We start from the raw sequence: 23962 nt of genomic DNA on the forward strand, positions 1-23962 counted from the left end.
AGACCTGTCTGATAATGTGATGAAGCCTATGACTTTCATTTTCCCCAGAAAAATGTTAATATACATATACCAAATTTTGCCTATGATTCAGTATATCCTGTATGCTCTGAAATCTTCCAGGGTCCAGGAACCCCTGTGTAGAATCTCTGAATTAGAGAATGTTTAGGAAATTTTAAAAAATCAACATGATCTGTGAATGAATTGCATTCAGTAGTTAACAGAGTGAGTCAAAAGGAAGCCTGGTTTATGGTTAAGATTGCTGGTTGGATGATGGAACCATTCCCTGAAAAGGAGAACACCCAAAGGGGAACAAATTTCTGGGAGAAAATATTGAAGGACCTGCTGAGTTTTAAACATCTGTGGGATGTTCAATGGGAGATACCCAGGAAGCAGTTGGACACATGGATCTGGTGCTCAGGAAGAAATGCAGGCTGGAGCTGTAGAGTTGGGAGCCATCGGCATGTAGGTGGTTATTACATACATAGAATGTATGTACCAAAACTTTAGAGAGTGAGAGACAAAATATACAAATCGAAAATGTACCATATGTAGAATTCTGACCCACAACTTGCAGCAACCTGCCCAGGTATCCTACCCTTTATCTACAATAAGCAGTCCAGAAAACCAGTCTATTATAAGTGAGACTTGTGGGAAGTCAGATTGCTACCTCTAGTGATGACCCAGGAAGCTACTTAATAACATCTGTAACAATCAGTGCCAAATGACCAGGGCTTGATGAATAACAGCTTCCTGAACTTTTGTCCCCGCTTCCAACTTAAGACCAAGAAAGACAAATATGTACTCCTAACAAATTACACAGGATGCCCTTCTTCTAGTTAGTTGACAATCTCCAAATAGGGCATACCTGAAGCTGTCCCACTAAAGCATTCCCACCCCTCTGCCTGCCTTTGAGTCTCTGCCAAAATACAAGTGGTGGTGCCTGATTCCCTACTATAGCAAACTTTTAAAGAAATAGGCTTTGTTTTTCTCACATGGCTGGCCTTTGTTTATTTCCACGAGCATGAGAAGCAAAAAGGGCTTGAACATTGCCTTATTAAAGAAAAATGTAAGAAAAGGGCAGAGGAAGAGGATTCCACAAAAGTAACTGAGAAGTAATGACCAAAGAGCAAAGAGTAAACCTAGAAGAGTGTGAGTGACCAAAACCAAGGGCAAATTATATTCCAAGTGGAGGAAGTTAAATATGACACAAAATGAGGCCTGAAAATGATCCACTAGATTTAGCAACAAGATCACTGGTACTATTGCAGAGAAAAGTTTCCATGGAGTAGTGGGAGTGGATGGTAAATTAAGGGATGACAGAGGAGAAAAAGATGAAAAAGTGAAGGAGAGGTGAGGAAGCATGGACAGAAGTGCAAACAACATTGTGAAGCTGTTTGTCTGTGACAGGGAAGAAAAAAATCAGGCAAAAGGTAGAGAGCGATGAGGCACTGAGGCAATGTTTTTGTTGTTATTTTTATAAAACTAGCTTCACCAATATATAATTATATAGTATAAACTTCAGTCATTTTAAGTATACATTTCAATGAATTTTAACATATTTATAGAGTTGTACAATCAATACCACAAATTTCCTACCGCTTTTTTTTTTTTTTTTTAAAGAGATAGAGTCTCACCATGTTATCTAGGCTGGCCCTAAAACCCCTGAGTTCAATTGATCCTCTTGCCTCAACCTCCCTAGTAGCTGAGACTTCAGGTGCACACCACAACACCCAGCCCCAATCTACTTTTAGAACATTTCCATCTCCCCACAAAATCACTCATGTGCATATGTAGTCACTCTCTATCCTCATGCTTACCCCCAGGCAACTGCTAATCTACATTTTTTCCCTATAGATTTGAGTTTTGAGAAAAATTCATATAAATGAAATCATAGAATGTGATGTGTGTGTGTGCACACATGCTTTTGTGTGCATGTGCCTGGCATCTTTAACTAAGCAAAATGTTTTTGAGATTCTTATATACTGTAGCATGTATCATTGCTTTTTATTGCCAAATAGTATGTATATATCATGTTTTGTTTATGTGTTCACCAGTTAGTGGACACTTGGGTTCTTTACACTTTGGGCTATTATGTATAATTATCTATGAACATCTGAGAACAATATTTTGTACATGCATACGTGTTCATCTCTTTTGGATAGATACTGAGTGGACTGCTGGGTCACATGGTAAATTTATGTTTAACTTGTCAAGAAATGAAGACAATGATTTTTATAATTGAGATAAAATTCATGAAAAGTTAAAGTGTACAATTCAGTGGCATATAGTACACATATAATGTGCAACCATCACCTCTATCTAGTTTCAAAATATTGTCATCACCCCAAAAGTAGTCTCTTTTCTTCCCTACCTAATCCCAGCCTACAGTAGCCACCCATCTGCTTTCTATTTATATGCATTTACCTTTTCTGGATATTTCAAATAAGTACAGTAATGCAATCTGTGGCTTATGTCTGGCTTCTTTCACTTAGCATTATGTTTTCAAGGTTTGTCTATAATATAGTATATATCAGTAGTTCATTCCCTTTTATGGATGAATAATATTCCTTAGTATGCATATACCAAATTTTGTTCATCCATTCATCAGTTTATAAACCTTTGAGTTTTTCCCAATTTTGGGTTATTGTGAATAGTGCCGCTATGAGCACTTGTATTCACATATTTGTTTGAATACTTGTCTCCATTTTTTTAGTGTATTCCTAAATGTGTAATTGCTGGGTCATATAGTAATTCTATGTTTACCTTTTTTGAGGAAATGCTAAACTGTTTTCCACAGTGGCTTCACCATTTTACATTCACACCAGCAATGTTACAAAGTTCCAATTGCCAACACTCACTACTTTTCCTTTACAAAAAGAATTATAGCCACCCAAGTAGATATGAAGTGGTTTTCATTTAAGAATGAGATTAAGAATTTTTTATGTGCTTTATGACCATTTCTATATTTTTCATTCCTATTCAAGTCTTTTGCCCATATTTCAGTTGAGTTGTCTTTTTGTTGTTGATTTGTAAGAGTTCTTTATATATTCTGGATATGAGTCCCTCATTAGATATATGATTTGCAAGTGTTTTCTCTTATTACATAGGTTATCTTTTCACTTTTTTGATAGTGTCCTTATATATGCAAAAGGTTTTTTTAAAATTTTGATGAAATCCAATTTCTCTCTCTGTTTCTTGGCAGTGCTAGGGATTGAAATCTGGGTCTTGCACATGCTAGGCAGATGCTGTACCACTGTGCTATAACCCTAGCCCCAAATCCAATTTTTCTTTTTACTTTTTTTTGATCATGCTCTTGATGTCATATGTAAGAATTCACTGCCAAATCCACAGTCATAAAAATTTATCCCTGATTTCATCTTCTAAGACTTTTATTGTTTTCTCTTAAATTTGGACTTTGATGTATTTCAGGTTAATCTTGTATATGGTATGAGATAGAAATCTTTTTGTTTTTGCAGTACTCAGGATTGAACCCAGGAGTGCTCTATCACTTAGATACACCACATTCCTTTTTATTTTGTTATTTTGAGACAGGATCTTGCTAAGCTGCCCAGGCCTCAAACTTGTAATCTGCCTGCCTCAGCCTCCTGAGTAGCTGGGATTACAGGCATGCATCCCTGCACCCAGCTCAATTTTATTTTTTCACATGTTATCTACTCGTCCTAGTACTATTTTGTTTTGTTTTTGTTTTTGTTCTTTTTGTTTTTTGGTACTGCAGATTGAACCTGGGGGGCTTAACCACTGAACCACATTACCAGTCCTTTTTATATTTTATTTAAAGACAGTGTCTCACTGACTTTCTTATGACCTCACTAAATTGCTAACACTGGCTTTGAACTCATGATCCTCCTGTCTCAACCTCCTGAGTTACTGGGATTATAGGCACGCACCACACCTGGCTGTCCTAGCACTATTGTTAAAGAGACTCTTCTTTCTCCTTTGAATGGTATTGGCAAACCTGCTGAAAATCAAGATGTGTGGATTTATTTCTGGACTCTCAGTTACATTGCATTGATTTATAGGTCTATATATATGCCAATTCCACACCATTTTTTAATTACTGTTGCTTTGCAGTAAATTTGAATCTGGAAAGTGTGAGTCCTCCAACTATATTTTGTTTGTTTTCCTTTTCAAGATTATTTTGATCTCTTGGGGTTCCTTGCAATTCCATATGAATTTCAGTTCAGCTTTTCTATTACTGAAAAAAAAAAAGACCTTTGCGATTTTCATATGGATTGCATTCAATCTGTATATCTCTCTGGGCAGTATTACCATCTTAATAATCTTCCAATCCATGAATGTGGGATGTCTTTTCATTTACTTAGGTCTTTAATTTCTTTCTGTAATGTTTTATATTTTTCAGTGTATAAGTCTTTTTTTTTTTTAATCCAAAATGTGTTTATTAGGATGTTTTCCCACTCATCTTGATTCAGGCTGCTTTTAGCGCTGCTTCCTCCTGAAGGAACATCCTTCTGTAAGTCTTGCTTTTCCTCCCGTAGGCTGGCAGAGGACAGTTGAACAGCCAACACATAAAACTACTGTTTGTGCATGGCTAAAAACTGTCGTGATTTTATAGCATCCTGGGCATTTCACATCCATGAAATAGGAATTGGGGCTCTGCACCAGGTGCTTCTTCTTGTGTTTCCTTTTCTCCTCTTATGGAGAGGGATGAAGGAGATCTTTTGAAGGAGAGGTATGTTCTCGTGCGGAGGTCGTCACCGCCAGAAAGCTCAGTGTATAAGTCTTGTATGTCCTTGGTAAAGTTATTCTTAACTAGTATACTCTTTTTGATGTTGTCATAAACAGGGCAATGTGGGATTTTTAAAACATGCAAGAGATTTGAACATTAAAGACTGAATCAGTAGAGGGAAAGAGACTGGAGATAAAGGAGGGTGAGAGGAAACTTATATACCAATGTCACTGAGGAGGTAGGGGGAATGGGATACAGAGCACCAGTGGAAGGATTAGTCATCAGGAAAAAGGGCACCTCTTCTAGTGGGTTAGGAGAGAAGAGTGAGGAGAGGACAAGTTGTATGCTCATGAGTTTGTGTGCATTTCACGGAAAGAAATTGAGGATATTGCCGTCTGGGGTCTTCTATTTTAAGTGCAGAAGAATTTGAGGTGAGGGGGGAAAGAAAAGGGAGATGTAGGAGGTGGAGGAAATGGGAATTTGGCAAAGCTGTCATGGCAACTTGAACAACCAAGCAGAGGTTACTATGAATTTTTAGTGGCTTCTATCTGAGCAATTGTATGAGTTCAGAATTGACACAGGGAAAATGGGGAGTTGTATTCATCTGGGATTGGGGCTGTGATGAAGAAACAAGGCACATGAGTTGAGGATATTATTGGCTAGAGAATGTCAGCTTAGATAGATTTACTCTTTTCAGGGGAGAGGTAAGTTACATTTAAGTCAAGAGGGTAAAATATTAGTCAGTGAAGATGTAGACCAGAATGAACATTAGTAATATGGCTGTTCAGCATTCAAACACTCTTCCTATTTGGGAGGAATACTAAGATGGGTTTAGAGGCAGGGTCCTACCATGCCCTACTGTAAACCTGGGAGAGGGACATATATTTCTTCTCCCTATCCCCTGGTAGATGGTTCCTTAGCACTAGGGACTCAGCATGGCCAATCATATGATCCTGCACGGAACTTTGAATATTGAGGGAATGACACAAAAATGTGCAGGTTTATTTAGTGATTTTTCAGGTAGTTACTGCACAATCAAGAATCCAATAGTACAGTAATAGTGTTAAGGGAGAGTAGGGTCCAGGAATGTATAGGCAAGTGTTCACTTAAGAGTGAGAGCAAAAGGATTATCCTATCACACCATTCCTGTAGCAAAATCTGAGCTATCATGCCATCTTTAGGTTCATGTCATGCCACCCCTAGTTTATGACCTTGCCTGGTTCTCCAGGCCTCTCATAGATTCCACCAGTGACCTGACATTCTTTTCTATTAGGATAGATGGGATTTGCTTTGACAAATTAAAGAATCTTAACTATTTGACTCATATAAGCTTTATTTCTTGCTTTATGCAAAATCTGCAGGTGTAGTAGTTTTATAGCACATATTCCTTCCAAGTGGTAACTCAGGGATCTGGGCTGATGGAACATACCATCTCATGTCTTTGTCATCTCTCCTCCATGATTACCACATTAGAGAAAGAGAATGGGAGGATGGAGCACTAGTTCTTAAATGCACAGTCCATTGACTAGAGCTAGTTACATGGGTTCACCTAATTCTAATGTTGGGAAATTCAGTAAACTGTAAATGATTCTGCTGTACCTTCTAATTACAATGATTTCATTTTCTGCTACAGTTAGCCAAAGTCATTGCTGAAATGATGCACCATTTGCAATCAATAACCATGACTAGTAAAGGATATGGGGGTGAAAATATTTTAGAATATATATCTTCAATTTTTTTCTGATAATGAAAGTTTTACGTGTCAAAAATTTGAACATTATATAATAATTAGTGAAGAAAATGAAAAGTCCTTAATAATCCCACATCCCAAGATAGTTATTATTAATAGTTTGTTACATATTCTTTCTCTATATATTTTCTAGGTCAATAGTAGTAGTTTTATATAAACAAAAGTTTCACACTACACATACTGTTTTGTAAATGCCTTCTTCACTTAATGCTATATATTTGACATTATTCCATGAATGTGACATAATTACTTGAGCAAGTACCTATCAATGAACAATCAGCGTTTCGTTTTTTTAAAAAAAATTTTTTTTAGTTGTAGGTGGACACCTTTTTTAAAATTTTTTTAATGTGGTGCTGAGGATCGAACCCAGGGCCTCACACATGCTAGGTGAGGGGTCTACCACTGAGTCACAACCCCAGCCCAGATTTTCATTTTCACTGTGGGTTGCATCCAAATATTTTTCCAAATGTATAATTTGACTTCATTTATAATGTTATTCACCAAGCAGAAACTTAAAATCTATACTGATGAATGAATCTGCTTTATATTGTTAATTGGGAAAAAAGTGAAGAACAAAAAATTCTATATAGTATTACTATTTGTTTAAGAAAAAGAGAATGGGAATATTCATATTTGCAAAAGAAACAATGGAAAAACAGGCAAGAAGTAATTAAAATGGTCATCTACGTGAGTTAAGGGGAACAGATGGATGGGAACAGGATGCAGACAATAATTCTCAGCATACACTTTTTATATGGTTTTGATTTTTGAATTATTCGTATTAGCTTCCCATTGCTGCTAAAAGAAATTACCAAAAATAGGATTAAAATAACATAAATTGGGCTGGGCATATAGTTCGTGCTAGGTCACTTACTTTACATGTACAAGGCCCTAGGTTCAATCCCCAGTACCACAACACCCCCGACACAAATTTATCTTACAGTTCTAGAGTTCAGAAGTCTGAAATGGATCTCACAGGGCTAAAAGCAAAGGGAATGTTCTTTCTGGAAGTTCTAGGTGGGGAATTCATTTTCTTACCTTTTCCCACTTGTAGAGGCAACCTGCATTCCTTGGTTTATGGTTCCATCTTCAAATCTGTCTGTCTGTCTCTCTCTCTCTGTCTCTCTCTCTGTCTCTCTTTGTCTCTCTCTCTCTCTCTCTCTCTCTCTCTCTCTCCCTCTCTCACACACACACTCTCTTGCTCTCTCTCTCTCACACACACACACTCTTGTTCTCTCTCTCTCTCTCTCTCTCTCTCTCACACACACACACACACACACACACACACACACACACACACACTCTTGCTCTCTCTCTCTCTCTCATCTCTGCATCTATTGTCACACCGCCTTTTCTGATTCTCCTCCCTCTTTACACTTATAAGTACACTTGTGATTAGACTAACCCCACCCAAATAATCCAAATTAATGTCCCCATCTCCAGGTCCTTAACTGGATCACATCCACAAAGTTCCTTTTGTCATGTGTTTTTTTTTTTTTTTTTGGCGGTGCTGGGGATTGAACCCAGGGCGTTGTGCAAGCACTCTACCAACTGAGCTATCTCCCCAGCCCTTGCCATCTGTTATGATCTGAATATTCATGTTGCCCCAAAATTTATGTGTTGAAAAATAACCCTTGAGGTGATGGTGTTAAGAGCTATGGCCTTGAGGAGGCTCCACCCTCATGAATGGGATTAGTACCCTTAAAAAAGAAACCTAAGTGAGTTTGTTAGCCCCTTTTTGTCCATCAACCATATGAGATTGCAGCAAGAACACACTAGCTATGAGGATCAGTCACTCACCAGACACTGAATCTGCCAGTGTTTTGATCTTAGATTCTTCCTCCAGACTTGTGAGCAATAAATTCTGTAGTTTAAAAGTCTAAGGTATTTTGTTGTAGCAGTTGAGCAGACTAAAACACCATTTAAGGTAATATCAGCATGCAGACATCTTCGAGAGATCATTATTTAGCCTCACATAACATATAAATAAATTATCTATTCAATAAAATAATAAATATTGGACATGGTGGCACACATCTGTAATCCCAGTGACTCAAGATCACAAGTTCGAGGTCAGCCTCAACAACTTAGTGAGGCCCTGTCTCAAAATAAAAAGGCTGGGACTGCAGCTCAGTAGTAAAGTGCTCCTGGGTTCAGTCCCCAATACCAAAATAAAATAAAAAATAAAATAAACAACAAAACAAAATAAGATGAAAACTATAAAGGAAATCTTTTCCTTTATAGTTTCTGGGTTTTGAGTCACATAAAAAAGGTCTTCCCCATTGTAGACTACAAAAATATCTATTCACACTTTCTTTTAAAACTTTGAGTGATATTGTAACTAATAATAGTAATAATAGTTTATATTGGGGTATAATTTACATACAGTGAAATGCTCAGATCTTAAGTGAAAAGTTCAATCAGTTTTGACAAAAGCATGAACCCATGTCACCCACATCTCTATCAAGATGTAGAACATTTCCATCATCCTAATGACCCTTCAACATCAGCTGCTCCCAAAAGTGCCATTGTTCTGACTTCTATCAGTTTTAGAGTTTCATCTAGTTTTATCTGCTCTTGAACAATATAAAATGGAATCATACATTATGTGCTCTTTTTTGTGTGGCCTCATTCACTCAGCATAATGATTCTGAGATTTGTCCCAATTGTTGCCTGTATCAAGAGTCCATTACGTTTATTGCTGAGTAGTCCTTCAGTGTGTGGCTGTACCATAGTTTACCCATTCACGAGCTGATGAACATTTGGGTTTTCCATTGTTTTGGTGATAAAGTATGACTGGTTTTTTAATATGTTTTTTAAACACCTGTAATTCATTTTGGTGTAAGCAATGAAACAGTGATGCAACTCTATTTTTGCCAAATCACAAGACAATTATCCAAATGCCATTTATTGCACAATCCATCTGTTTACCAATAAATAAAACATTGTCTTTGATACCCTTAATTTTCTATGGACCTAATTTTTTTCCTGAACATTCTACTGTGTTCCATTGATTTAGTTGTTAGTTTTGAACCAGTACCAAGGTGTTTAAATTCTTATATCCTCATGATGTCCTTCAGTAAATGTAAGACTGGTTATTACTCATAACTCATTTTTATAATTTTCCTGATTATTTATGGATTCTTATTATTATAAATGGATGCAATTTATAAATGCAATGTCAGTTAAAAATTATTTGAGCTAGACATAGTGGCATATGCCTGTAATTCCAGGGTCTCTGGAAGCTGAGGCAGGAGGATTGCAAATTCAATATCATCCTTGGCAACTTAGCAAGACCCTCAACAATTCAGCAAGATCCTGCCTCAAAATAAAAAATAAAAAATGACCAGGGATATAGCTCAGTGGCAAAGCACCCCTGGTTCCAATCCCCCATCCCCCCACAAAAATCATGGTTATTATATTAGTTATTTATTGTTGAGTTACAAATGACCACAAATTTAGTGGCCTAAAACATTTATCTCATAGTTTCCATAGGTTGGGAATCTAAGCACAGCTTAATTCAGAGTCTCTCGCAAGGCTGCAATCAAAGTGTTAGTCAGGGCTGGGGTTTCATAAAAAGGCTTGAAGAGCTTGACAGTGCCCACTTCCAAGATCTCCAGGTTATTGTCAGATTTTCAGTTTCTCAAAGACTGTTGGAGTGAGAGCCTCAGTTTCTGGCTGGCTGTTGGTCTTCAGTTCCTTGACACATGGACTTCACCAACATGAAGACTCACTTTGTCAAAGCCAACAAAGGAAATAGGATGTAGCTCAGTGGTAGAACAGTTCCCTAGCATGTAAAAGGCCCTGGGCTTAATCTCCAGCAACACAAACACCACACACACACACACACAGAAAGAGATAACAAGAGAAATAATTATACTTTAGCAAGAAAGAAGTCACAGTTTAATATAGTCACATTAGAATGTGGGAAACATTAGCAGGGGGAAACAAGTCTCTAGCAGACACCAAAGGGGAAGGCATTACACAAGTGTGTGACTACCAAACATCACTGGGAGACATCCTAAAGTCTACCTGCCACAGTTACCAAGAAATGTAAGTTATAGTAGGTTTTGTGGCATTAACTAATTCAAAATTTGCCAAAGGAATATCCTAGAAATCCCATAGCATATGGGCAAAAGAAAGGGTACGGCTCTTTTCTTATAACCTAGATCAATTGTATTGCCAAGAGAATTATGGTCTCTGGCAGAAGAGGAGACTGCAGACTCTTAAGACCAGGTAAATAATAACTACTTCTGTTTGTGTAGCGATTCAGAATTTTGGAGTCATATTTAATTTGCTTCTCCTAACAACCCTGTGAGGTAACCAGGTAATGAAACTAAGATTCAAAGAGGCTATGATGGCCACACCAGGTCTCACAATTTGTGGGTGTCAGAGATGGAATGAGGTCATTTTTCTGCCAAGATGAGATTTGACTCCTCCCCTAAGTAAAGAAGAGCTTGCTGATCCCAGAACTGTTACATTCTGAATAAGCTCAGCATTGCCAATATAACTTTCTTAAAAGACAATGATGAGATGGGGTTTCAAGATGGCGGACTAGAGAGCAGCTGCATTTCATGTTGCTCCAGGACACAGGATTCAAAAGAGGAGATAGTGAGAGACTTGGGACCAACTCAAAGCTGCTGGGTGAGTCTCTCCCATTGGGGAGGTGTCCCGGATGGGGCGGTAGCCCTGGAAAGCAGGGAATTTGTGAAGTAGAGTTGTTTGGCGAGACGCCCCTCCACCCGCTGGAGCGGTAACCACGGACAACTGGGATCATCGTAGAGGAGGCGGCTCAGCACAGCACTTGGACTCAGAGCAACCACTGGGGCTCCGGGCGGCTGCCTGAGGAGGAGCTGCGTGGTGAGCTGTTTGGACTCAGAATGGCCGCTTCTGAACACTGGGGGGTTGCCCGGAGGAAGAGGAGAAGCGTGGCGGGTCGCTTGGTCTAGGAGTGACTGCATCAGAGCCACAGGCAGTTGCCAGAGGAGGAGCTGCGTGGCCAGCTGTTTAGACTCAGAGCAACCACTTCTGAACACCGGGGGCCTGTCCAGAGGAGGAAGAGGAGAAGCGCGGCGGGTCGCTTGGTCTAGGAGTGACTGCATCAGAGCCACAGGCGGTTGCCAGAGGAGGAGGCAAGTGGTGAGTTGTTTGGACTCAAAGCAACCGCTCCTGAACACTGGTGGCCAGCCTGGAGGAGGAGCGCAGTGGGTCGCCTGGTCTCTGAGCCACCGCTCCTGAACACCCCGGGGGCTACCCCGAGGAGGAGGAGGAACAGGGTGGGTCACTTGGACTCGGAGTGACTGCCTAGGGCAACGGGCGGTTGTCGGGAGGAGGAGACGCGAAGTGAGTTGCTTGGACTCCTAGTGACTGCGTCGGAAACCGGGCGGCTGTCGGGAGGAAGAGGTGTGTGGCGGGTCTCTGGGTCTCGGAGTATTGTACGGGGCTCCAGGTGGCAGAGGAGGGGCCGCATAACTAGGCGATTAGGTGCAGAGCAGGGTCCCAGGACCTAGGCGGCTTCTTGGTGGAAGAGCTGCACAGAGACACGCCTAGGGGCAGAGTGAAGGTTTCAGGACTGCGGGCAGATTCTCTGAGGAGAGGCAGCCTAAGGAGACTCGCCTGCAAAGGGTGAGGCTCCCAGGCCCAGGAGGTAGGTCCGGGCCCCTGGGAACGTTGCAGAGGAAGACAGCCCAGCCCAGGCGGTAGTTGTAGATTGAGGGGAACCTCTAGGAGGGGAACTGACCAGCAAGACCTCCCCACCGGATGAGTCTTCCCTGCCGGGTGAGGTTTTCCCACAAGGACGGTAAAACCAGAGACACAGGCACAAATAGGCCTTGCCTCAGCCCGCAGCCTAGTTCCCCTTTGGATGACCATTGGTCAACAAGTGGAGGCACCTCTGCCCACTAGCAGGGAATATACCTCACCTGAAGACCACCACCCCTAGAGAGGCAGCTTCCTTGTGGAGCACCGCATTATCAACTTCCTCCAAGACTGCAGGCTACTGTAGGATAAGAGGAGATATACTAGCAATCTTCAGGGACATTATAAGTCAGTAGAGGAAATCTGCAATATCTCAATGACCCACTGATTCCTGAACAAGATGAGAAAACAAGGGAAGAAAATGCCCCAAACAAATCTAGATGTTACATCAATAAAATCCAATGACAGCATGGCAGAAGAAATGACAGAAAGGGAGTTCAGAATGTACATAATTAAAATGATCAGGGAAGCAAACCATGAGATGAAAGAGCAAATGCAGGCATTGAATGATGAGATGAAAGAGCAAATGCAGGCAATGAATGATAGCAACAATCGACAGTAAAAAGAGCAAATACAGAAAGCAAAAGACCATTTCAATAAAGAGTTAGAGATATTGAAAAAAAACCAAACAGAAATCCTTGAAATGAAGGAAACAATAAACCAAATTAAGAACTCCATAGAAAGCACAACCAATAGGATAGAACACCTGGAAGACAGAACCTCAGATATTGAAGACAAAATATTTAACCTTGAAAACAAAGTTGAACAAACAGAGAAGATGGTAAGAAATCATGAACAGAATTTCCAAGAACTATGGGATAACATGAAAAGGCCAAATTTGAGAATTATTGGGATTGAGGAAGGCTTAGAGAAACAAACCAAAGGAATGAACAATCTATTCAATGAAATAATATTAGAAAATTTCCCAAATCTGAAGAATGAAATGGAAAATCAAGTCCAAGAGGCTTATAGGACTCCAAATACACAAAATTACAACAGACCCACACCAAGGCATGTTATAATGAAAATACCGAACATACAAAATAAAGACAGAATTTTAAAGGCTGTGAGAGAAAAGAACCAAATTACATTCAGGGGGAAACCAATACGGATATCAGCAGATTTTTCAATCCAGACCCTAAAAGCTAGAAGGGCCTGGAACAACATTTTTCAAGCACTGAAAGAAAATGGATGCCAACCAAGAATCTTATACCCAACAAAACTTACCTTCAAATTTGATGATGAAATAAAATCATTCCATGATAAACAAAAGCTAAAAGAATTTACAAAAAGAAAGCCAGCATTACAGAACATTCTCAGCAAAATATTCCATGAGGAAGAGATAAAAAACAAAGAAGCAAATCAGGAAAGGGAGGAATTATCCTAAAGGAACTGTCAAATAAAGGAGGAACCAAGTTGTGTCAAAAAAATAAATAAATAAATAAAATTTAAAAAATGAACCAAATGACCAGGAATACAAATCATATCTCAATAATAACCCTGAATGTTAATGGCCTGAATTCATCAATCAAAAGACATAGACTGGCGGACTGGATTAAAAAGAAAGATCCAACAATATGTTGCCTGCAAGAGACTCACCTCATAGAAAGAGATACCTATAGACTAAAGGTGAAAGGATGGGGAAAAACATACCATGCACATGGACTCAGCAAAAAAGCTGGAGTATACATCCTCATTTCAGATAATGTGGACTTCAAGCCAAAGTTAGTCAGAAGGGATAAAGAAGGACATTTCATAATGCTTAAGGGAAGCATAAATCAGCAAGATATAACAATCATAAACATCTATGCCCCAAACAGTGGCTCATCCATGTATGTCAAACAAATTCTTCTCAATTTTAGAAACCAAATAGACCATAACACAATAACACTAGGTGATTTTAACATGCCTCTCTCACCACTGGACAAATCTTCCAAACAAAAATTGAACAAAGAAACCATAGATCTCAATAACACAATCAATAATTTAGACTTAACAGACATTTATAGAATATGCCATCCAACCAAGAGTGAATACACTTTCTTCTCAGCAGCACATGGATCCTTCTCTAAAATAAACCATATATTATGCCACAAAGCTAATTTAGCAAATACAAGAAGATAGAGACACTACCTTGTATTCTATCAGATCATAATGGATTGAAGTTAGAAATAAATGAAAGAGTAAAAAACAGAAACTACTCCAACACCTGGAGATTAAACAACATGCTATTATATGATGAATGGATAACAGAAGATATTAGGAAGGAAATTAAAAAATTCTTAGAGGTAAATGAGAACAAAGAAACATCATATCAAAATCTCTGGGACGCTGTGAAAGCAGTACTTAGAGGAAAATTTATTTCATGGAGCACATTTAATAAAAGAAGTAAAACTCAACAAATAAACGACCTAACACTACAGCTCAAAGCCCTAGAAAAAGAAGAACAGACCAACACCAAAAGTAGTAGAAGACAGGAAATAGTTAAACTCAGCTGAAATCAACGAAATTGAAAGAAAAGAAACAATACAAAAAATTGACAAAATAAATAGTTGGTTCTTTGAAAAAATAAACAAAATTGATAAACCTTTAGCCACACTAACAAAGAGAAGACAAGAGAAAACCCAAGTCACTAAAATTCGGAATGAACAAGGAAATATCACAACAGACACAAGTGAAATACAAAACATAATTAGAAGCTATTTTGAAAATCTATACTCCAACAAAATAGAAAATTTCAAAGACATCAACAGGTTTCTAGAGACATATGAATAGCCTAAACTGAACGAGGAGGACATACACAATTTAAATAGACCAATTTCAAGTAATGAAATAGAAGAAGTTATCAAAAGCCTACCAACAAAGAAAAGTCCAGGACCAGATGGGTTCTCAGCCGAGTTCTACAAAACCTTTAAAGAAGAGCTCATTCCAATACTCCTCAAACTATTTCATGAAATAGAAGAGGAGGGAACCCTACCAAACTCATTCTATGAAGCCATTATTACCCTGATACCTAAACCAGACAGAGACACATCGAGGAAAGAAAATTTCAGACCAATATCCTTAATGAACATCAATGCAAAAATTCTCAACAAAATTTTAGCAAATTGCTTACAAAAACATATTAAAAAGATAGTGCACCATGATCAAGTGGGTTTCATCCCAGGAATGCAAGGTTGGTTCAACATCAGGAAATCAATAAATGTAATTCACCATATCAATAGACTTAAAGTCAAGAATCACATGATTATTTCGATAGATGCAGAAAAAGCATTTGATAAAATACGGCACCCCTTCATGCTCAAAACACTAGAAAAAATAGGGATAGTGGGAACATTTCTTAACTTTGTAAAGGCCATCTATGCTAAGCCCATAGCTAATATCATTCTAAATGGTGAAAAACTGAAAGCATTCCCCCTTAAAACTGGAACAAGGCAGGGATGCCCTCTTTTACCACTTCTTTTCAATATTGTCCTTGAAACTCTAGCTAGAGCAATTAGACAGACCAAAGAAATTAAAGGGATACAAATAGGAAAAGAAGAACTCAAACTATCCCTGTTTGCTGATGATATGATTATATACTTAGAGGAACCAGGAAATTCCACGAGAAAACTTTTAGATCTCATAAGTGAATTCATTAAAGTAGCGGGATATAAGATCAATGCACATAAATCTAATGCATTTTTATACATAAGTGATGAATCTTCAGAAAGAGAAATTAGGAAAACTACCCCATTCACAATAGCATCAGAAAAAATAAAATACTTGGGAATCAATCTCACAAAAGAGGTGAAAGACCTCTACAGTGAGAACTACAGAACACTGAAGAAAGAAATTGAAGAAAACCTCAGAAGATGGAAAGATCTCCCATGTTCTTGGATAGGCAGAATTAATATTGTCAAAATGGCCATACTACCAAAAGTGCTATACAGATTCAATGCAATTCCAATTAAAATCCCAATGATGTACCTTACAGAAATAGAGCAAGAAATTATGAAATTCATCTGGAAGAATAAAAAACCCAGAATATCTAAAGCAATCCTCAGTAGAAAGAGTGAAGCAGGGGGTATCGCAATACCAGACCTTCAACTCTACTACAAAGCAATAGTAACAAAAACGGCATGGTATTGGTACCAAAATAGAAAGGTGGATCAATGGTACAGAATAGAGGACACGGACACAAACCCAAATAAATACAATTTTCTCATACTAGACAAAGGGGCCACAAATATGCAATGGAGAAAAGATTGCCTCTTCAACAAATGGTGCTGGGAGAATTGGAAATCCATATGCAACAGAATGAAACTAAACCCATATCTCTCACCATGCATGAAACTAAACTCAAAATGGATTAAGGACCTCGGAATCAGACCAGAGACTGTGCATCTTATAGAAGAAAAAGTAGGTCCAGAGCTTCAACATGTCGGCTTAGGACCAGACTTCCTCAACAGGACTCCCATAGCACAAGAAATAAAAGCAAGAATCAATAACTGGGATAGATTCAAACTAAAAAGCTTTCTCTCAGCAAAGGAAACTATCAGCAATGTGAAGAAAGAGCCTACAGAGTGGGAGAAAATCTTTGCCAATCATACTTCAGATAGAGCACTAATCTCCAGAATCTATAAAGAACTCAAAAAACTCTACACCAAGAATGCAAATAATCCAATCGACAAATGGGCTAAGGAAATGAACAGACACTTCACAGAAGAAGATCTACAAGCAATCAACAAACATATGGAAAAATGTTCAATATCTCTAGTAATAAGAGAAATGCAAATCAAAACCACCCTAAGATTCCATCTCACCCCAATTAGAATGGCGATTATCAAGAATACAAGTAACAACAGGTGTTGGCGAGGATGTGGGGAGAAAGGTACACTCATACATTGCTGGTGGGGCTGCAAATTAGTGCAGCCACTCTGGAAAGCAGTGTGGAGACTCCTTAGAAAACTTGGAATGGAACCACCATTTGACCCAGCTATCCCACTCCTTGGCATATACCCAAAGGACTTAAAATCAGCATATTACAGAGATACAGCCACATCAATGTTCATAGCTGCTCAGTTCACAATAACCAGATTGTGGAACCAACCTAGATGTCCTTCAATTGATGAATGGATAAAGAAACTGTGGTATATATATACAATGGAATATTACTCAGTCATAAAGAATGATAAAATTATGGCATTTGCAGGTAAATGCATGAAATTGGAGAATATCATGCTAAGTGAGATAAGCCAATCTCAAAAAACCAAAGGACAAATGATATCGCTAAGAAGTGGATGATGACACATAATGGGGGGTGGGAGGGGTTAGTGTTAGGGTTAGAGTTAGGGTTAGGGAGGGGGGCAAGAATGGAGGAAGGAAGGACTGTATAGAGGGAAAAGAGGGGTGGGAGGGGTGGGGGGAAGGGAAAAAATAACAGAATGAATCAAACAGCATTACCCTATGTAAATTTATGATTACACAAATGGTATGCCTTTACGCCATGTACAAACAGAGAAACAACATGTATCCCATTTGTTTACAATAAAATTAAAAAAAAGAGAGATGGAATGAGAGCCTCAATCTTCATAGTCCTAGCTTATTATACCAGAGGACCTATTCTAAAACTTGGGAATATGTTTTTCCTGTTCAATGGTCTTTCCAACCATCTTCGTTCATCTCTGAGTTCTTACCTTTTCTCAGTTATTACTAGCCTGTCAGTAAACCTCATTCCATATTTCAGAGTTTTTGTAGGGATCAGGGAAAAGGTTTGTAAGATTCCCAACACACTATCTGGCACACAGTAAGTTGTCAATAAATGGAAATTATTAGCTGTTATTAGCCTTTTAACAGGTCCAGTCCAACCTCACTGCCAATTGCCTCTAATTCTGCTTCTTCCCTCTAACCTCTGTGTTACCACATCCCAAGGTGCAGCTTGCTCTCAGAATACATTAACCCCTAATAAATTTGGGCTGGGGATGTAACTTCATGGTACAGCATTTGCCATGTGTGAGGCACTGGTTTCCATTCCCAGCACTGAAAAATAAAGCTAATAACTTTTATAGGCAGACATTGCCCATCTCCAAATACTTCTAATAGTGTGGGTTCAGCTTTTTTTCTGAATTAAAAAAGCAAACTATTGAAATGCAAGAATAACACCTAGTACCCAAATATTGGTTTCTAAATGCTATTTTTATTACCAAAAATAACCAGAGCTTCATAGGAAAATGACTGATTCCAGTGCTAGGGCAGGGAAAAAATAAGAGGGCTGGAGCATCTTCTAGTGTCAGAAAACAAGGAAATGAAAGAAAAATGGAGTCAAAATGGCCACAAGGACAAAGAAGCAAGTTTAGAGGGAATGATGGTTAAATCTAATTGACAACTTGACTGGATTGAGAGGTGCCTAAAGAATTAATAAATCATTACTTCTTGATGTATCTGTGAGGGCACTTCCAGAAAAGATTGGCATGTGGATCAGTGAAATGAGTGGGGAAGAATCACTATGAATGTAACCAGGCACCATTCTAGCTTTTCCTTCTGGAATGGGTGTGTTTTCTGTTGCTGCTGCCTTTAAACATCAGACTCTAGGCCTTTGGACTCTGAGACTTGCACCAGCAGCCCTCCAGTTGCCTCTTGGGTCTTTAACTTTGGGCTGGGGATGAAGAACTACGTCATTGGCCTCTAGTTTTGAGGTTTCCAGCTCTCCAGCTTGCAGAGGGCCATTGTGAAATATTTTAGTCTCTGTGATCATGTAAGCCAATCTTATAAACCATCGATCAATCAATCAATCAATCCATCTATCATTTTTCTATCTAGATACACACACACACTCAGACATGCACATTTATCTGCTTGCTACTGGTCAAATAAAATAAGGAACTATATTAATATGTTATACCCTACTAAATAAAAGAGATAACCATGAGTCCATAAAGATGTAAACAAGTGCAAGAAAAAGGAAAGGTCTCCTTTACAACTAGAAAGATCAACTAATACATGTAATTGTTTCTACATGAAAAATTGGTGGGTTCAAGTTTGAATAATTGTATATTTACATAATCATAAGGCATCTTTCCACAAGATATTTATTAGTTATGGTAACTTTACAGAAGACTAACCTGGTGGACACTACCTTAAACAAATGATCAAAGCTAGTATGACCATTAATAGGACAAATAAACATCATATGTCCCGATATCACACATCAAAAAGGACATAGCATCACTTCCATGATATTTCAACCAAAATGCATAACCCAAATCTAATTATAAGGAAACACCAGACTCAAATTGAGGGATAGTCTAAAAATAACTAGCCTGCACTCTTAAAAAATGTCAGTATTTTGAAAAGCAAAGAAAGATTGAGGAACTCTTCAATACCGAAGGAGACTAAGAAGACATAACAGGAAAAAAAAAAAAAGACATAACAACCAAATGCACATTATTCAGAGAATTGTTGTTTTTGTTCTTCTTCTTCTTATTATTATTATTAGTAGTAGTAATTGAACCCGGTGATTGAATCTATGGGCCCTTAAACACTGAACCACATCCCCAGTCCTTTTCACATTTTATTTTGAGACAGGAACTCACTAAGTTGTTTAGGGCCTCACTAAGTTGCTGAGACTGGCTTTGAACTCTCCATCCTCCTGCCTCAGCCTCCTGAGTCACTGGAATTACAGGCGACTGAACCAGCTCATACAATTATTTTGCTATAAAGGATATTGTTGAGGAAAATTAGTAAGTTGTGAATAAGATCTGTAGATTACATATATAATATTATTGCATCAATGTGAATTTGAATTTCACAATTTTTGAAAATTGTTTTATGTTTACGTAAGACAACTTCTTGCTTAAGGAAATTCACAAAGTATTTAGTAATAAAAAGGCATTGTGTCTACAACTATCAATTGAGACAGAAGAAGAAATAGAATAGGATAAGCAAATATGGTCAAATGTTAACATTTGAGGAATTGAGGTGAAGAGTATATAGCAATTCTTTGTACTATTCTTGGAACTTTTCTGTAAGTCTGAAATTGTCAAAACAAAGATTTTAAAGAAAAATCCTAATTAAACAACACAGCTAAATAACATTTACAAAAACCCCACAGCTACTATCATATTTATTTGTGAGAAACTAGAAGCTGCTCCTACAAGATCAGGAAAAAGACAAGGATGTTCACTCTCACCACTCCTATTCAACATTATACTGGAAGTCATAGCTAATGCAGCAAGATAAGAAAAGGAAATAAACAAATATATCACTGGAACAGAACGGAGAGCCCAGAAATAGACACAAAATACAAACGACTGATCTTTGATAAAGGAGCAAAGACAATTCAATAGAGAAAGGATAATCCTTTTAACAAATGCTGGAACAACAGGACATCCATATGCAAAAACATTAATCTAGACACAGACCTTATATCATTCACAAATATTAACTCAAAATGAATCATAGGCTGAAAATGCAAAACTATAAAACTCCTAGAAGATAACAGAAGAAAATCCAGGTGACCCTTACTTTTGGCAATGAGTTTTAAGATACAATACCAAAAGCACAATGATGATAGAAAAAACAAGTTGGGTTTCATTAAATTAAAAACTGTTCTGCTGAAGATATCTTTAAGAGAATGAAAATAAAAGCCACACAAGGGGGGAAAATACCTGCAAAACATATATCTGATAAAGGATTAGTATCCAAAACACATATAACACATATGAAAATCTCCCTCTCTCTCTCTCTCTCTCTCTCTCTCTCTCTCTCTCTTGCTCACTTTGAATTGAACCTAGGGCTTTATGAATGCTAAGCATGCACTCTACCATAGAGCTATACACCCAACCAACAAAGCACCTTTAAAACTCAACAATAAGAAAGCAAACAATCCATTTTAAAAATGAGTAAAATATCTGAACAGACACTTCACCAAAGAATATACATAGCAAAGTAGCATGGGAAAAGATGTTCAACGTCATGTGTCACCGGGGGATTTCAAATTAAAACAACAATGATACCACCATACACCTATTAGAATGATTAAATTCCAAGACATTGACAGCATCAAATGCTGATAAGGATGTGGAACAACAAGAATTCTTATTCACTGCTCATGGGAATGCAAAATGGAACATCAATTTTGGAATACAGTTTGGCAGTTTCCTAAAATATAAACATCCTCTTACCATATAATCCAGAAATTGTACTTGGTAGGTACCCAAATGAGTTGAAAACAAACATGAACACAAATGTTTAGAGCAGATATTTTTTCATAATTTCCAAGACTTGAAGACAACCAAGATGTCCTTTAGTAGATGAGTGAATAAACATATTATGGTATATCTATATGATGAAATATTACTCAGCAATAAAAAGAAATAAGTGATTAAGCAATGAAGGTACATGGACAAAACTTAAATATGCATTTCTAAGTGAAGGAAGCCTAAATAACATATGATTCAACTGTATGACATTCTGGAAAAGGCAAAACTATGAAAATGGAAAAAGATCAGTGGTTACCAGGGTCTTGGGTGGAGTACAGAAGACTTTTTAAAAATTTTTTAGTTGTAAATGGACACAATACCTTTATTTTATTTGTTCATTTTATGTGGTGCTGAGGATCGAACCCAGTGCCTCATATGTGTGAGGCAAGCACTCTACAACTGAGCCACCATCCCAGTCCCACAGAAGATTTTTAGGGCAGTGAAACTACTATGTCTGATTCTATAATGGTGAATACATCATTATACATTTGTCAAAACTTATAGAATGACCCAGCGTCTTGGCAGGCTGAGGTAAGAGGATCACAAGTTCAAAGCCAGCCTCGGCAACTTAGCAGGGCCCTAAGTAACTTACAGTGACCCTGTCTCGAAATAAATATAAAAAACGATGGGGATGTGACTCAGTGGTTAAGCGTACCTGGGTTCAATCCCTGGTACCAAAAAAGAAAAAAAAACTTATAGAATGAGCCAGGTACAGTGGTTTGTGCCTCTAGTACTAGCTACTTGGGAGGCTGAAGTAGATAGATCACTTGAGCCCAGAAGTTTGAGACCAGCCTGAGCAACATAGATAGTGAGACTCTAAAAAGAAAACAAAAAGCAAACAAAGAAAAAAAAAACCCTCAGAATGTACAATAGCAAGAGCAAACCCTAATGTAAACTATGGTATTTAGTTAAAAACAATGTATTAATAGTGACTCATTGTTAGAGTTTGGATCTGGAATGTCCCCCAAAAGCTTACATGTTGAAAGTTTGGTCCTCTGTTAGTCCTTGAAAACTGTATCTTGTCACTCACCCCTTCCCACTAATTTTTCTGGCCACCATGAGTTGATTCACTCTGCTCCACCACCCACTCCCCACCATAATGTTCTGCCTCACCAAAGGCCCAAAATGATGGAGCCAAATGACCATGGACTGAAACCTCTAAAACCATGAGCCAAAATAAATCTTTCCCCCTCTAATTTTATTTTCTCAGGTATTTTGTCACAGCAACAGAAAGCAAACACACAAATAAATCTGTTATAATAATTATACTGCACTAATGTAAGATGTTAACAATAGAGGAAAGTAGGATAGGGTCAGGGATATGGGACCTCTCTGTACATTCTACCCAATTTTTATATAAATCTAAAATTGTCAGTAGGTCTATATGTATTTCTTTCTTTCTTTCTTTTTTTTTTTTTTTTTTTGCAGTGCTGGGGATTGAACCCAGGGCCTTGTGCATGTGAGGCAGGCACTCTACCAACTGAGCCATATCCCCAGCCCTATATGTATTTCTAAAGAGGAATAAAGTACTGCTATATGTTGCAACATGGATGAACCTTGAAAACATTGTGCTAAGTGAAAGAAGTCAGTCACAGAGGACACATTTTTATGCTTCCATTCCACTTATATGAGATGTTAAGAATTTGCAAATCTATAGATACAGAAAGTAGATTAGGTACCTAGTTATGGAGGGGGGACACTGCTGGGCAACAGTTAAGGGGTGTAAGCTTTCTTTTTGGGGAAATGAAAATATTCTAAAACTGATGGTGGTGATGATTGCACAACTCTGTGGATATACTAATAGCTGTTGTATTCTACACTCTAAGCAGATGAATTATATCTTAATAAACATATTTAAAAGAGCAAACATCATAGCTGCACACCCCCACACACTACTCCACATCCTTGTCCACATAACCTGTAAATACAGTTGGCCCTCACATCTGTGATTTCCACATCTGTAGATTCAAACGACTGAGATTATGGGGGAAAAAGTTAAAAATTGTGTCTTTACTGAATATATGCAGACTTTTTTCTTGTCAGTATTCCCTAAATGATACAATATAACAGCTATTTACATAGTATTTAAATTGCATTACATATTATAAGTAATCTAGAGATGATGTAAAGTAAATGAGAGGGGGCTGGGGCTGGAGCTCAGTGGTAGAGCACTTGTTTGGCATGTGTGAGGCACTGGGTTTGATTCTCAGCAGCACATATAAGTAAATAAAGTAAAGGCACTGTGTTCATTTACAACTAGAAAAAATAAAAATAAAGGGAGGATGTGTGTAGGTTATATGAAATAGTACACCATTTTATATAAGGAATTGAGTGCCTATGAGTTTTGGTATCCAAAGGGAGTCCTGGAAACAGTACCCCTAGGATACTGAAGCATGTACAGGTTCAGAAAATCCACACAAAGGCCATACCAGGGAGCGAAAACAGCGGAGGTCTCCAGTGGAGAACTAGGGAACCGAGGGTGAGGGATAAGACAATTATTTTCAC

The 23962-nt window shown here is 38.1% G+C and overlaps 1 protein-coding gene across 1 annotated transcript; it reads right to left on the bottom strand.

The window, feature by feature from the left end:
- Positions 1–4436: 4436 nt before the first annotated feature.
- Positions 4437–4699, bottom strand: LOC124972134 (40S ribosomal protein S27-like). Its single transcript, XM_047536367.1, has one exon. It carries the CDS (start codon positions 4615–4617, stop codon positions 4459–4461), a length of 159 nt encoding a protein of 52 aa, XP_047392323.1. The 5' UTR covers positions 4618–4699; the 3' UTR covers positions 4437–4458.
- Between the last annotated feature and the right edge of the window lie 19263 nt (positions 4700–23962).

The sequence above is a fragment of the Sciurus carolinensis genome, chromosome X, assembly GCF_902686445.1.
Source record: "Sciurus carolinensis chromosome X, mSciCar1.2, whole genome shotgun sequence".
In the NCBI taxonomy this organism is placed as follows: domain Eukaryota; kingdom Metazoa; phylum Chordata; class Mammalia; order Rodentia; family Sciuridae; genus Sciurus; species Sciurus carolinensis.